This window comes from Atractosteus spatula, chromosome 17 (genome assembly GCF_055471065.1).
Source record: "Atractosteus spatula isolate fAtrSpa1 chromosome 17, fAtrSpa1.hap1, whole genome shotgun sequence".
Classification (NCBI taxonomy): Eukaryota; Metazoa; Chordata; class Actinopteri; order Semionotiformes; family Lepisosteidae; genus Atractosteus; species Atractosteus spatula.
Genome location: NC_142722.1, coordinates 13,199,626 through 13,215,323, shown reverse-complemented (window position 1 = coordinate 13,215,323; position 15,698 = coordinate 13,199,626). Strand labels below are relative to the sequence as shown.

Sequence of the window (15,698 nt, the reverse complement as noted above, 5' to 3'; positions counted from 1 at the left end):
AACAGTAAACCAGTGTTTGCAGCAGAATATATATAGCATTGATTCCATTCAGTTTTATTAAAATGTATACTGTAATATAAACAGCAGCATTATTTAATTATACAAGTGATATTGCTTAAGATTCTTTGGGGAACAGAACAGTATTTTAACCATTAAAGATAAAACGTAAATAAAGTTTTAAAACATATCATACCCATAGTTATATGATTCAGGCACTGAAATAAAGACAGAAAATTAATTTGGATCGCAAGTAAATGAGCATTACTTTATTTAGTTTATACAGTAAGTATATTGCAAAAGATAGATGTTTTTAAATTTTATTATCTGCGCTATAATAACAATTTTCGCCAAGATGAATAAATAAAAAACTCAGCATATTAAAAACATTCTAAAATACTGTGCTATTTTTTCATTAGGTTTGTAAAACAAAAGAACAATGCAATGCAAAAATGATTTCCATCATTTGTTCAAGGCTATTTTAAAAGTACTGTATACAATACATGCAAAACGTAGGTGTTATTGCACTCTGTTCAGTAACAAAACATTTTCTGAGAAATTAACATTACATTTCTAAGAAAATCATACTCTCCAAAAAGTAAAATGTTTCATTGGAATAAGATTTTGATTACTGTATCATACAATTGGAGGACTTGACTATCCAAATCAGGATACATTTAAACAGATGCAATTTAATTAATTACTTTTTACCTTTGGTAGAGAACAGAGTCAGTAATACAGTACAAAAGGATATTGACTAGTACGGGATATATTCCAAGTTTAACCAGAACAGAAAAGCAGCCCTAGCATACAAACTGCATTTGATATACTGCGATGCAGAACATGTTGCATGAAACGTGCATCACATTTCACTTTCATTTTTCAACAATCTTGAAAGCCATTTTTAAAGCATTTGACATTGCTCTGTACAGTAAATGCACTGAGTCTGTAGGTGCAAATAACATTACCTCTAAACTTTTAACTAGTCTGGTAATGCCGGCACACGGAGTAGCACACTGGACGTTTTGGTAATTAATGTACTGTCAGATAGTTTAACACTTTATTTTATTAACGCCTCACAAATGAAAAGTTAGCTCAGGTTATAAGGTCAGGCATGTTGTTCTTGACGTAGAGCCTGAGATTGTAATCCAGTAGAAATAATATCCATCAATCCATTTTCTAACTGCTTCTTCCAATTCAGGGTCACTGGGAAGTAGCAGCTTATCCCAGTAGGCAACGAACACAAGGCAGGAAACCCACTGGATGGGATGAAAGACATACACTGACACACACACCAGGGCCAATTTTCCCAAATGCCAAATAACCTACCAGTACATCTCTGGATTGTGGGAGGAAACTGGATCATCCAGGGTAAACCCATGCAAGCACAGTAAGAACATACAAACAAGCACTGTTTTCCACAGATGTTCACAATAGATTATTACAAAGCAAATTCATGATTATGACCATTTTCACAGCCAAAGTGAATAACACTGCAAATAGAGGAGGCACTTAAGAGCACAGATAAAATAAATGTGCATGTACTTTACATTGACTTTGACCACATTAGAGGTATAGATGTAAGAAGTTGTGGGAAAAGACTAAGAATTATATATTTTTTAATAGAAACATGAGAAACCTCTTCTAGTTATTGTGAGGAGGAAGAAACCCTTCTACAATTAAGGTTTCTAGTGACCGTTTTTTAAAATAGTGGTTGCGGATTAGGGCCCACAACCATCGATGCTGGCTTTTTCTTTCTTGGACAGGAGAAGTGTTCTACAAGTGGCTTAAATAACATCATACTAGTCTTCCTGGCAACTGGTTTTGTCAGCGCTGATCACTCTTCATCAGGAATCAGCTTAGATAAGAGTTGTTTTTTTAATATATTTTTTAAATAATTGCATTGTAAAATGAAAACATCAACATGAGCTAAAGCATTGTATGGGTCGGAATTTGAACACAAATAGGGATTTTATTCAGTGCATTTTTAAAGATTATCGACTTGAGCAAAAAACATATAGATATAGCATGCACATCTATGCCTGTGTTTTAAGATGTTAAAACGTAGTGTTCATTGCACGCCTTCTGAATAACCAACAGGAAATTGAAAAGCTGTCATCTTACAACATTATATTCATTAAACAGATTATGATTGGCCTGAAATTCAAGTGCAATTGTTGTAGAAGTAGCACACTAAGGTTGTACATAAATAAATAGTCTCTATCATAGAGGTAATTATTGGCACTTCCTTTCCATGCCATTACAGGACCTTAAACCTCCTAATAAATTAATGAATTGATCCTTGATTGTTTAATTAACCCAGGCATTTACTGGAGCAAAGACTGGACAATTGATTGGAAGTGACAAAGTTGACCAGTCCTGCCTATAAGATGAGTCAGGGTTGACATCAGCTGGGTTGAAGTCAGTTTAACTCCTGCGTTCCTGGTGCACTAGAGTGAAGTGGATCGGAGGACTTCACCCAGCTGATACTGCTGCTGCTCCGTTCCTTTGAAATTGCGCCTGTTGAACTCTTTTGTGATCTCCAGGGTAGACTTGCCTTTGGTCTCTGGCAGGAACAGGGAAATGAAGAGAGCGGAAAGGAGGCAGACTGAGCAGAAAGGAACAAAGCAGAAGGTGCCCAGCCCGCTCTGGAAGACAGATAGCACACAGACAGACAGTCACAACCAATCATCCCAGAGGTGCTGTGCAACACCGCCCCCATCTGGTTGATTAGAGAGAACTTTGAGAAGCCCAAATTTCACAGTGATGTCATCTCTTTGTTTCTCATGTCATTTTAAAAGAAATCAAAATAAGGAGTGGCCCACACATTTCTAAGAAAATAGAAACTGCAATCACAGTAAAGGCATCTGTTACAGGCCAAACTACAAATAAGTAAATCCAAGCCTGACAACTAGTGTTCAAATAAGCAGACTACAATGACCAGACTAGTTCTGAACAGACGTAACCAGTGCATAGTTATGGTGACCAGAGAGTAGCTTCTACATTACAAGTTACTTACCACAATGAAGGGGAACAGCAGGCCCATGAGGATCAGATTCAGCCACATCAGAGAGCCTGCTATCATGTAGGCTGCAGGACGGGCCGTTTGCTCAAAGATCTCCGTGGGCAAGATCCCTGTGACTCCAGCTGCAGGGGTAAGAAAGAAGGTTAACCAGTCAGTATCGGGGCAAGCTTTCACTGTCACATACTTACAGTTCACATATTACATGAATACATTTTAATACAGTGATACTTTCAGTTAAGTCACAATTCAAACAACAACAAAAAAATCAAAAGACAAACCTGGTCCCATTCCAAAGCTGAGGATGAAGGCAAAAATACACGTCATGCCTAAATAGGGCATCCAGCTCACCTTCTCCTGTTGTCGAAAAGCAGCAAGGACAGAATGTGTGGTTAAAATTAAACTTATGCCCAGTCACGCATAAGTGACAACAGTGTTACCATTGCTACCATCTTCTGGAAGGTTTAGAAAGTAAATAAGGTTGGGCCTGGACAGCACTGGGGTGAGAGGTAAGTGTGAGGTGGAGTTCTTCCCTCTGGACTAGAATGTTAGTAAGAAAACCCCAGTACAGTGACTGTACTGTAGAAGGAGGTACAGAGCCCCAGTACAGTGACTGTACTGTAGGAAGAGTTACAGAGCCCCAGTACAGTGACTGTACTGTAGGAGGAGGTACAGAGCCCCAGTACAGTGACTGTACTGTAGGAAGAGTTATAGAGCCCCACTACAGTGACTGTACTGTAGAAGGAGGTACAGAGCCCCAGTACAGTGACTGTACTGTAGGAAGAGTTACAGAGCCCCAGTACAATGACTGTACTGTAGGAGGAGGTACAGAGCCCCAGTACAGTGACTGTACTGTAGGGGGAGTTACAGAGCCCCAGTACAGTGACTGTACTGTAGGAAGAGTTACAGAGCCCCAGTACAGTGACTGTACTGTAGGAGGAGGTACAGAACCCCAGTACAGTGACGGTACTGTAGGAGGAGTTACAGAGCCCCAGTACAGTGACTGTACTGTAGGGGGAGTTACAGAACCCCAGTACAGTGACTGTACTGTAGGGGGAGTTACAGAACCTCAGTACAGTGACGGTACTGTAGGAAGAGTTACAGAACCCCAGTACACTAATAGTGGCTCATCCCTCGATAATTAATTCAAAATATGTAAATATAACTTGAGTAAAACACACCAAAATATTAGAATAAAATATATAACACACAAACTGAGAAGCCGTACACTGGCTGAGCTTTTAATTGGTACAGTTCTGTAACAGCCAAGAGTTTTTTCTTTTGTTAGAGTCTTCTATTGCCAGCAGTGAGCAGGTACTGCTGCTCCTACCTGGAGTGCGAGTGTCACCATGAACACCACAGCCCAGCACGCCATGAGCAGATACCCGCCCGTGATCAGAACCTTCCTGCCCAGCCGCTCGATCAGCAGATTCTGAGAAAAAAAGAGATTTTCTCAGTCGAAACACTGCCCTGGTCTTGGGCAAGCGAGTGCTGCTTTCCTGTTGATAGAATCCCTAATTACTGGATTATTTATAAATAACCCCCAAAACATGTTTTTTCCAAAACTCTCCTTCGCAGTCACAGGCTCTGTGAACAGTCAAGCAGGCGAACAGACGCTGTGAATGTTAGCGTGCACTCGGTTCCGTGCTTGCTGTCGTAAACATCAAAGTTTAAAACTTTGACACTCTGTATTAAAATATTGGACTGAATAAAATAGGTCTGATTATTCAAAATGACTATAAAAGATTATTTGTAAATGGAAATGTGAAAACTGATTGTCCTACTTTTTATCTGCTGGGCTAAAAACATATTAGTTATTGATTATTATAAAACCATGCCTATCAATTTGGATTCCTTTTCTCCAATTCTTTAAAAAAATACTAACAAGGAGATTATCTTCCACTGGGGTGGCACAGTGGTCCCCTGGTTAGCATTGCTGTCTCGTGGTTCTGGGGCCCTGGGGTGCTATCGGCCTGGAGTTTGTATGTCCCTGTGTTGACTTATTTTTCCTCCGGATGCTCCTGCTCCCTCCCACAATCCAAAACCCTGCTGGTAGGTTAACTGGCTTCTGGGAAAACTGTCCCTGATGTCAGTGTGTGCGTCATGTGTCTGTGACGGACTGGCGTCCCATCCAGGGAGTACCCAGCCTTGCGCCCTCTGCTTGCCAGGGTAGGCTCCAGCTACCCCCATGACCCTGTATCGGACAAAGCACATGGATGGAAGGATTTTCCTACATTAAGCCATTCAGCTAAAGATGAATTTCCAGTGCCAGAACATTACGCAGATTATTCCCTTCACCTGTAATGCATGTTACATTATTCATAAATAAGCAGCACACTTTCAAACACTCACGCATGTTACAGCTGCAATAAACTCACAGGATCCTGTCCCAATGGCTGCATACTGGATTTTTTCAGCTTGGATCCCAGCTTCTTGAAACACATAGGATGCATAGAAATACATCTGTAATTTAAAGAAAAAGAAAATCACACCAAGTATAAAGACTGACAAAAACGTCAAAAAAAAGAAGAAAGACAACTCAAGTGAATAAAAGAAGACAGCTCTGCTTTGCTTTGCCCTCAACAATCTCGGGCTCTTGTAGTAGCTTGTTATAGCTGTTTAAACAGGGGAGAAAGGAATTATCCTCTCATATAACATTAGATATCAATTTTTTCATTCAAGTATTTTCATTAACGTTTAATATGTGCAAGATGAATTTGTAAGTGCAAAGATATTTATGAAAAGGCAGACCGAACATCCCAAAGACTGCGTTTTTTATTTTCTGCATAGAATTAACCTTTACATGTTCTTGCTGTGGAATGTGTCTCACTGCTGCGCTTGTTTCCCTCGTACCGTGAGGGAATCGCTTTCGCATTGGTTGGAAAGCTCTAAGGAGAGGCTAAGGACTTGTGTGTCTGTAGCCAGACAAGCAGGGAGTGTCCAGATGTGCTGTGCTCACGCTGTCATTTCCACAGAGCTGCATGGCGCTGCTGGCAACCACGACTGTGATGAGCTGCCAGCGGACGCCCCTGTCCTGAACCAGCTCCCACGGCCCCTTGGCTCGCTGGCCCATCGCAGCCGCCTTCTCCTGCAGCATCTCGTCCATCTCGCGGCTGAGGTCTCCGCAGCCCCGCAGCCGCCGGAGCGCTGTGGGACAGGGCATCAGAGTCCAGCTGAGCCACATGAAACCGGCAGGTGCAGTGCAGCACCGTGTCCACTAAGTGGCGCCACATTGTCGCATGGTTTGCTGACCATGGAATCTCACCGTTTAGTGCACCACTAAGCCAGTCATTTGAGAAGAGGAAAAAGAAAATCTGCTATCCAGTTTTTAAAACAGGGCAAATAAATAAAAAGAAATAGCAATGGAAAATGTGTTAACTATCCAAAGGTATGCGTAAGAAACAGCAAATACAAAATGAAATTAAAAATGAACTTCTATTGCAACTATTGCAACAGGGTAATAAGGATATATATTTGACTCTGGGAATATTTTGCAAAATGAAGATCTTGACCCACTAAGGAATGACTAAGACTGCCTCCTCACCTTCAGTGCAGGCTTCCTTGTCTCCTTTGTCAATGAGGAGGTAGCGTGGGCTCTCAGGGAACCAGGGCAGTGTGAGGAGCTGTATGAGCCCAGGGATGGCATTGGTGGCCAGAAGAAAAGGCCAATGGCTTTCGCCACCCAAGATCTCCCTGCAGGATTGAACACAAGACAGGGAGCAGTGAGGAATCCACTCTAATTACACCTATTTTTAAGACCTTATCTGGAACACTGCATGCTTCGTTTCTGCCACCAGGAAAAGAGAACACTATTGCTGGAGCAACTTTTCAGAGAAGAGAGATCAGATTAATTCTTGCCTTTAAAAAAATGTAAAACACAGACAAATATAAAGGAACTAAATCTTTTTAGTCTTTACGAAAGCAGACTTTGAGCAGGAACGTCTGGAAGTCTGGAAGCAGCATTTTTCATGGTATATGGTATCTGGACCAAGTTGCCAAGATGTTAAACCACATTGCCTGGAATCTTTCAAGAAATGACTGAAATAAGTGAAGAGCAACTTCCATTCTCACCATTTTGTTTGTTGTTAAGATGGGACAGCTGTAGCAGTGTTAAAATAAGACTGTGAGACATGCCAACTCATAATACATAAGTGGAGTTTTGTGTCTGTGGAAAAGGAACAGGTATCTGAATACTAGTTTGGCCAAGGAACTGAAATACTAAGATTTTTGGTTTATGCTCAAAGCCTACCTGAGTCCTATAACCTGACCCAGAACAATTCCAAAAGCAGTGAAGGATGCTGAGCTCAGCGTCACAGCTCCTCGCAGGTGCTTAGGAGCACTTTCTCCGAAATACATGGGCTGGATATTCATGCTGACACCTGTGTAGGAAAGGATCATCATGAGCTCCTCACCTGAATCTCGGTCTCAAAGAATACAAACAGCAATTCAAAAAGCATTTGGAGTCAAAGTGGAATTGTAATTCTCAGTACCAGGATACACCTGGAATGACAGCACTCCCCCGAGCCATTCTTACTGTATCTGGGTGATGAAAGCACTTGAGTAGTGAGTACCGGATTCTTGCCAGGTTTATGAAGCGTTACGGTTACAGTGCACAAAACTGATTCCTGCAGCTTCGTTTTTCTGGGTGAAGCCAGTCTGGAGCTGCGGTGCCGTTTCAGACTGGAATACGTACCGGCGTTGATGCCAACAAGGATGCGGGCGAGGATGATCATTTCGAACGACCTCGCCGCTCTGCTTGCCAGCGCCAGCGCCGCGCTCACGAACACAAACAGGTTGTTCAGCAGCAGGGACTTCTTCCTAGCGGCGGGAAGAGTGAAAAACGCACAGACTGACAGCGTCTTTCGATGACTACTGCAACTCACCTACAAGAATTAGCCGTTTCATTTTGTGGGGCTGTCAGAGGGACAAAATGTTTGGCAGGATTTTAAATGAAAAAGAAGAGAACCTGAATACAGCTGAACTGCACAACGCCTCTCACAGCCTCTGATGAAAAAGGCAGTATTATTCGCTGCTGCATTTGCTTTTGCTAAATTTAAACGACATACCTACTGAGGGAGGATATATATATTAATGCCTATATTTTCTCAAAGTTAAATAGTGTGGATACAGTATGATTTTTTGTCATTTTAAAGCACCGAAGATGTTTCTTGCTATAGAATTTTTTTATATTAATCTCTAAACAGCTGTCTTACTAAGAAATAAGTGTGGTTACTGTAACAGACCCTGTAACAGTTTTCATGCTTTTTCACTTCTACCATTGAACAAAAAACTGGAAATGTAACTATCTGGTGGTAGTTCTCTATAATGCTGAAGCTACTGTACCTGCCGAAGTGAATGGCCATTGGCCCTGCAAGCAGAGCTCCTACCAGGCCTCCCAGAGAAAACATGGACACGATGAAGGACCAGATGAGAGTGATCTGGTACCCCTCCAGCTGTGTGCCCCACCGCTCCAGAACCGTCTCATTGACAAACCGCTGGACATGCTGCAGGAGAAGTGTGTGGGGGGAGAAGTACACCGCAGACTGATCAAGACGCCAAACAACGGTTCTCACATTGTCCTTAGAGGACACAGACAAATGCACAGGAACTAATAATCCTTTCTACTCTTTAACACAGGGAGGGGCCTTTATGCACATATTAAAAAATCCTGAAAGATCTTGTCCAAATCAAGCTGGAGGACTTCAGGACAAGTAGTGAAAAACAACCCCAAGGACAAAAGCCGAACTGAAAACATGCAAATCCATGTCAGGAAACAGCTGGCATTTTTTGACATAGTGGCCTGACAAGCTGGAAGCACATCATCCAGAGATCAACAGTGTGCTCTATTATCTCTTACGTGGTACTCTGTATTTTTTTAATTATGGTATCTATATCCAGGGCTGCAGGGGAGCCAAAGCCAATCCCATCAAGGCACACACAAACACAGACAAGCACACACTCACACCAGGAGCATTTTTTCCAGAAGCAATTAACCTACCAGTAGTTCTTTGGACTGTGGGAGGAAACTGGAGCGACCAGAGAAAACCCACAAGAACACAAGGAGAACATACAAACTCCACACAGACAGACCCCAGGTCCAGAATTGAACCCAGGGCCCGAGCGCTGTGAGGGAGCAATACTAACCACTGCACCACTGTGCCGGCCTTATTTTATACTTAATAACCTAAAGTGTGACAGCGTAAGGTTTTGCCTAGCATGCTTGCATCCAGCATCAGGAAAGTCACTGGAGGTGAAGTGATGTGTTCTTACTGCGGTGGGTGCATTGATGATGGAAATGTTGTAGCCGTACTGCAAAGTCCCCCCTATAGCTGCAGAGCAGACCGTCAGAATAAGGGTCCAGGCATAAGGCTGCAAAAATGGACAAGGTTTATTAGTGTTTGAACATAACATTTTAAAAATTCTTACGTTTAATATGCTCTACACACACAAAGAAGTACAAGTCCCCAGCTGTGGGTAGGTCAATTGCAAGAAACTCTGACATACAAAAGGGTAAAATGTAGAGAGCACGTTTTCACTGCATAAAGTATTAACCTCAAGCACATATCTTGTACATCTCCTCGTCAGGGCATGATTTTCTTGTTATTATGCCTCGATGAAGGTACAGCTGTCATGTGGGCAACGGGTTATTAACAATATGCAGAAACAGCCAGCACCTTCCCCTGTATTATCCCCTTCCGGTTATTATGTTTTGAAAGTTAAATAATTCTGGTGGAAGGAAAAATCTGGTAGTTGCAGGCAGGCACTTGGCTGATGTCCTGAAAACAGTCTTTTTGCATAAGGGGATATTGAACGGCCTTTTCTGCTCTCAGCTCAGGCTGGTGAACTGCGGCTGAGCCTTGGGCTCAAGGTAAAATTCCCTTCTCCGCGTCAATACCTCCACTTGAACGCATAGGAACACGCAGATACCCAGCTGCGGAGTGTGCCTTTCCCTAGAGACTTGTATACTGTAAATAACACTGCAGGGCAAAGACGGGACTTGCTGTTCCCCAAAATACCCAAAGCACACCACCTCTGACGAGCTAATAAAAATAAAAATCCCTGCCAGTATTTAAAAATAAACATTAGGACATGGTAGCCATTCACGTGTTTCATAAAGGGGTGCCCACACATCTTTTTAGTAACACATTCAACTATTTAACACAAGTCGACTAGCTGGCTAACCTTTTTCTCCGAAGCCTCAAGGTGTTCCAAGTCATTTTCACTTTCGGCCATTTTACGTTAGATCCTTACGAATCTTGGGACCATTAAAAGAAAATCTGAAATATATATGAAGCGAAGCGGGAGATAAATCTATGTACACATCGCCCCTTATTCTATTCTCCTTTTTCTTCCTGGTTATGCAAGTGGGATAATATACCGGTGTCTGGGCGGTACTAGCGCTCCAGCTCCTGCTCTGTGATAGGATGAGGTTGGCCAGTACGCTCTGCGGACTCAGGACGTCAGCCGGTGGGCCTGAGACAAGGTGCCACTGAGGATGTACAGTACATGGGCGCAGAAACATGGTCAGAACGAGCTGCGACGGCACACACATACTGTACATACACGCAGAAATGCAAATTGGTGCAGACAAAGGTCTTAGTATTATGTACCGGGAGCCAGGTTAATATTAACTAATTTAACAAATTTTATGTGTAACCCATGTTACACACATCCACAACATTTATCAGATGCATTCGCTAACAAGTGTCAGGTGTTGTAACGAATTAACTGTGCATGATGCCACTAAGATGCATTGGCCCATCATGTCTGACTGCTGTTGTGTGTGCTCAGACACGATCATTTCTCTTCCTCCAGACAGGGTTTATGATATGCACCTATATGCACTGATAATTATATTCCGTCTTTTTATTTGGAGATAAACAGCGGGTGTACTAAAATATAAAATTCTCCTCAGAAAAATGAAAATAAAATGTGTGGCAAAGTTGTTTATTATTTTTTTTCATGTACACTATCGTACATTTACAGTCTAAACGCTCTTAGGCCAAATTCTTGTAATTCTTGTAACTGCGAGGAAGCAGGTTGTGTCCACCAGCCCCTGTCTTAATGGCAAACTGTTCTTTACCTCATTGGTTGTGTACAGGGGGTGTTAGCTAGACTACAGTTTTAGCCTAAGAAATGTTTCCCTGAATTCCAACAATCAGTACCAGCAACAAACGTAGGTGCCTGACCAACTTTATAGCAATTTAATGATAAACGTAGGAAACCTTTGTAAAAAGCTAACTGATCCGAAAAATAAATTGCCACTTCACAAGCGAAAATCCAAGAAATCAGGTTGTATGCCTGAAGAGCAGATCACGGTAACTACAAAAAATCACCACTGGATGGTAGCATAGGATAGGAGAATCATACTTGACCTTAGCTGATACTGAAATAACAGGAGTGAGGTTACAAACCGAAGAAGGCCCTCAGATCTATTGTGCTCTTTCGGTTGTTAATAGTTTATTGATCTGGAATCTCGCCCAGCGGTTTCTTAAATTATCCGAGCAGCTGTCTTAACATTATTTTTGGGTAGATTCCAGATATTCACAGTGCTGAAGAACATGGAGACAGTTTCAAAAAAGAGGAGGCCTGTCTTGCCCGTTTGGTTGTTAAATAGCTGACTGATCCCAGGATCTCATTCTTGATTGAAGCCAGGGCTTTTGCTTGTTCCATACACCCATAATCCTCTAGGGAAAGAGGTGCCTTCTGTTCTCAGTTTCAAATGCTCTTCCACATAGTTTCCACTTGTGTCCCACTGGTTATTTTCAAGGTTTCAGCACTGGGGTGACTTTGTCAATGCCCTTGAGCATTCTGAATACTTGTGTCATGGCCTCTTGAATCTTTTCTGTTCATGGCTAAAAAGGCACAATTCCTTCAGCCTGTCAGTGTAGGACCATAAGCACTGGAACATATCTGACGCTTGCAATGCATACCCTTTGGGTAAGGATGTCTGAGTCAAGATCTTTGGGTAAAGATCCTAAAGTGTTTTATGTAGCACCTACTGTACATGGATCAAACTTTTGGTACACATTATCTGGGAGCTGCCCCACTATACAGTACATCAGGCAGCGAAGTGAGAAAATGCTTCACCAATTAAGTTACGGGGGAAGTTTAGGTAGGTCAGATTGAAGAAGACAAGGGTGAAATCTTGCCAGGCCGCTGGGTTAACACCATATGATCTTTAATGTCAAGTAGTCAGAACCTTGAAAGATGCCATGTGGTCCACGGCCACCATAATGTGACACTGGTCTGGAAATTCTCCTCTACAGGGAAGAGCACCACCTACTGGTCTACCAGGTCTACTCACAGCAGCACCCCCCAATCTCAGTGCTGAATAGACCCAACCCTTCTGAAACCTAATGGTAACAGTCTACAAGCTGCTAAGCCTTCTGTGAACGAGCATTGCATCGCTGCCTCACAACTGGAGTTTGGGTTCAGTTCCGGACTTGGGGAGCTATCTGCCTCAGTTTGTATGTTCTCGCTGGTTCATGTTTCCTCCTAGAGCCCAAAGACATACTGGTTGGCTAATTGGATTCTGGGAAAATTGGCCGTGGTGTGAGTGTGAGTGTGTCTGTTTGTGTCTGTGTGTGGCCCTGCGATGGACTGGTGTCTTGTCCAGTGTATACCCTGCCTTGCGCACCCTGTTTGTCGAAATAGGCTCCAGCTTTCCCGCAACTGTGAACTGGATAGAAAATGGAGGGATAGTTCAGAATATGAATGCCTGGAAAAGAAAAGGGATTGTTGGAAAACTATTCAACCGGTTTATGACAATATTTCAGCAGTTAGTCTCCAGTGCCCTCTGGCATTTGAGATAACAGCCACATTGATGTACCTAAGATTCATAAACACAGAAGGCACAATCTTGTAGAAACATTCCAAAGAGTCTTTGTACTCTGTGGAATCCTTCTGTGATATAATTACAGAAATAGAGACCTTTCCTCTGGAGTAATTAAGGTTTTGGTTACTGAGAAAAGTGCATGGAACATCTTTAATTGTACTTTATTGTATACAAAGTTGAAAGCCAGCTTTAGAAAATGCTTTCTGTCTGCACTTAAAAAGACAGTACTTTATCATGAGCTAAACAATTTCTTTATTCTCTGCCATTTCCTTCCAAACAAATCTACACTTGTTAAAAATATAATTGACTACATTATATGTTATAAAATGTAAATATGAAAAAACATATTTTGAAGTAGGACTGGTTTACTGCAAGATGAAGCATTTGTTGATGCCCCCCACCATAAAAATCAATCAACAAAAATGTTACATTTCCAGCCCCATTTTGAGACTATAGTAAAACACAGTCTTACAAAATGTAGAGAGACTGTTAATAAAAGCCAGAATGAGGGTTGCATCTTTTAATGAGACTCCTGCTGGAAAGAATTTACCAGCAAAGAGATTTAAAGTCAAAGATATTATTGTCTAGTCATCAGGCTCCCTGAGAAATGCTATCTCTCCCTTTTTGAGCAAACAAGGTTTATATCATAAACATGACAGTGTATGCTCTCTTGTAATTTGCTTAGGCCTTTTTGAACCTATTTTTGTCTGAAACAGTCAGGGCCCAGAGCTTTAGGCCTTCCTTGTTTCTAATCAGTTCCAGTACTTTGAAAGTTCTGCCATCTATTTTGTTTCCTTTATATGTGTTTTGCGAGCAGTTCATTTTTCATTTCCAAATTTTCATCAAATGGGAGATTGTATCAGCATTTGTCTAGAATCAGATGTATGCGTTTGAACACCCGTGCTTTGAAATGTATGAGTGTAATTCACTTCTGAAAGCAATTATTTCATTTTTGCTAATATTGAATGCTCTGGACATAACAGGAAGAATGCAAGCAACCTACTCCTTGTCTGTTTGTTCTGTTGTCTATATCAAGGTCAATTTCAAATTATGGACAGAATCCCTTTCTTCTTTCCACAGTTTTGTACTATTATTGTTGACCTCCAGCAGCATCACTACCTTCTGAACCACAAACAACTAGGAGACCTAGTTTATTTTTAAAATGATTGACTTTGGCCCAAAGCCACAATTCTTAGTCTTAAAGCGATTTTAAACAAAGCAAAACAGAAGCATAAAAAACTCAGATAAAATAAGCATTTCCAGATGTTCCCTCATTAATCCTGGAGATAAGTGACATAAACCATGTCTTTAATCTTTCATATATCCATTGTGGTGTGGCTCTTTTTTATATATTAGGTATACAATAATTGTAAGCTCTTATTGGTTAGGCCATCTAAAGCCATTCATACCTGAAGGTTCAGTTAACAAGAACACTATAAAACGTAAATTTACACCAGCTGGCAGTTATTACTGCTCTATTGTAGCTATTTCTGAGATGGTCATTAACAGAAATGCTTTGATTATTGATTAATCTTTTGCAGTATCTGTAATTACACATATTGAGGATATCCCTTTTGCAAGCCAGCACAACAATATTTCCACCTAAGGGTACTGTAAATTGTGTCACAGCCTATAAACGAATATCTTTACTTACATCTAGATGTGTCTTTCTGTCTAAGTGGATACCTCTACAGCCTTACTGCTAGAGTCAACAAAATCATTTACAGAGTAATGGAAATATGGCTAAAATCTATTTTCTCAGTCAAAGAACTGCAGCGTTTATATAAAAATAGCAAAGTATCAAGAATAACTGACCCCATTACTCATGAGTCTCTGAGAACCAGAACTACTGTATAAGCATAGCATATGAGGAACAATATAAGAAGGTTCATTTCCCTCTTTCCAGACACTCATGTTGCAGAGGTCCAAGGTTACCTATATATTATTCTCCAAGCATACAAAACATGAATGCACAGTAATGGAGATCAAAGATCTTTTCGTAGCTTAAAACAGCCGTATAGATGCTGTTTCATTTTGTACTGACTCTGGTTGAGATAATTAATGTGTCTGCCCCCAGACTGTTCCTTATCTTGTTTCCTCTGTGAAAATGTAAGACAAGGCTCACAGCAAGCAGAAGGGACAGAGTTCCTCTGCAGGACGATGTTATGCTCCATCAGAAATGGAATTGATGGTTGCATGGTTTCGAGAAACTGCGAGACAAGTCCTGCCAAGAGTGAAGACCAAGTTGACACTGAGCAAAATAAGTGTCTTTGGACACAGCAGTTCTCTATTTTTCTTTCATACGAAATTCTTGTTTTTGTTGGCCTGCCAATATCCTCACTTTTCCAAAGAAATTATTTATATCCAAATCCTATATTAATTTTGTGCTTCCCCAGACAAAAAGTGGATTGCTAACATTAATTAAGGAGTCTGTTAACTGCAGCTGTAAGACATGGGGCATAACTTACACTGGCCTGTGCTTTCGGAGCCATGTCTCATTTTCCAGTTCATGCAGAGCAGAAAAATAACAGAATGATGAAAGAAACCTGGAGTGCTCCAAAGTACAAGACAAGTGCTCTGATGTATCATTTCTGATCTCAGAGGAAAGCAAATACCTGTGGAAAACTAAAGGAAATGAAAGTTGATAAATTGTCAAGATTTCCTGATCACTTGCTGAATTGAAAGGAAATATAGCTCATACTGTACCCTTTTCATGAGTTTCATTACTATTCTTTATTTTCCCAAAAATAGCAGGGGTATGACTTAATGAGGATGCTGGTGTATCAGTTTTATAAGGGAAACTACAAACCTCATTTTAATACCCATAAATGTGAAAATGTC

The 15,698-nt window shown here is 41.2% G+C and overlaps 1 protein-coding gene across 3 annotated transcripts; it reads right to left on the bottom strand.

Moving 5' to 3' along the window:
• Positions 1–18: 18 nt before the first annotated feature.
• LOC148819157 (solute carrier family 2, facilitated glucose transporter member 11-like) lies at positions 19–10,362 on the bottom strand. Of its 3 annotated transcripts, none has more exons than XM_088935771.1 (12): positions 10,202–10,362; positions 9,290–9,388; positions 8,363–8,523; positions 7,713–7,837; positions 7,269–7,398; positions 6,564–6,712; positions 5,979–6,166; positions 5,372–5,482; positions 4,350–4,451; positions 3,301–3,376; positions 3,017–3,144; positions 19–2,645 (listed from the first exon to the last, which is right to left on the bottom strand). In XM_088935771.1, exons 1-12 carry the CDS (start codon positions 10,250–10,252, stop codon positions 2,448–2,450), a joined length of 1,518 nt encoding a protein of 505 aa, XP_088791897.1. In that variant the 5' UTR covers positions 10,253–10,362; the 3' UTR covers positions 19–2,447. The 3 variants fall into 3 exon arrangements, with proteins under 3 accessions (XP_088791897.1, XP_088791899.1, XP_088791898.1); XM_088935773.1 differs by having other exon boundaries at positions 19–2,563; XM_088935772.1 differs by having other exon boundaries at positions 245–1,256.
• Positions 10,363–15,698: the final 5,336 nt, after the last annotated feature.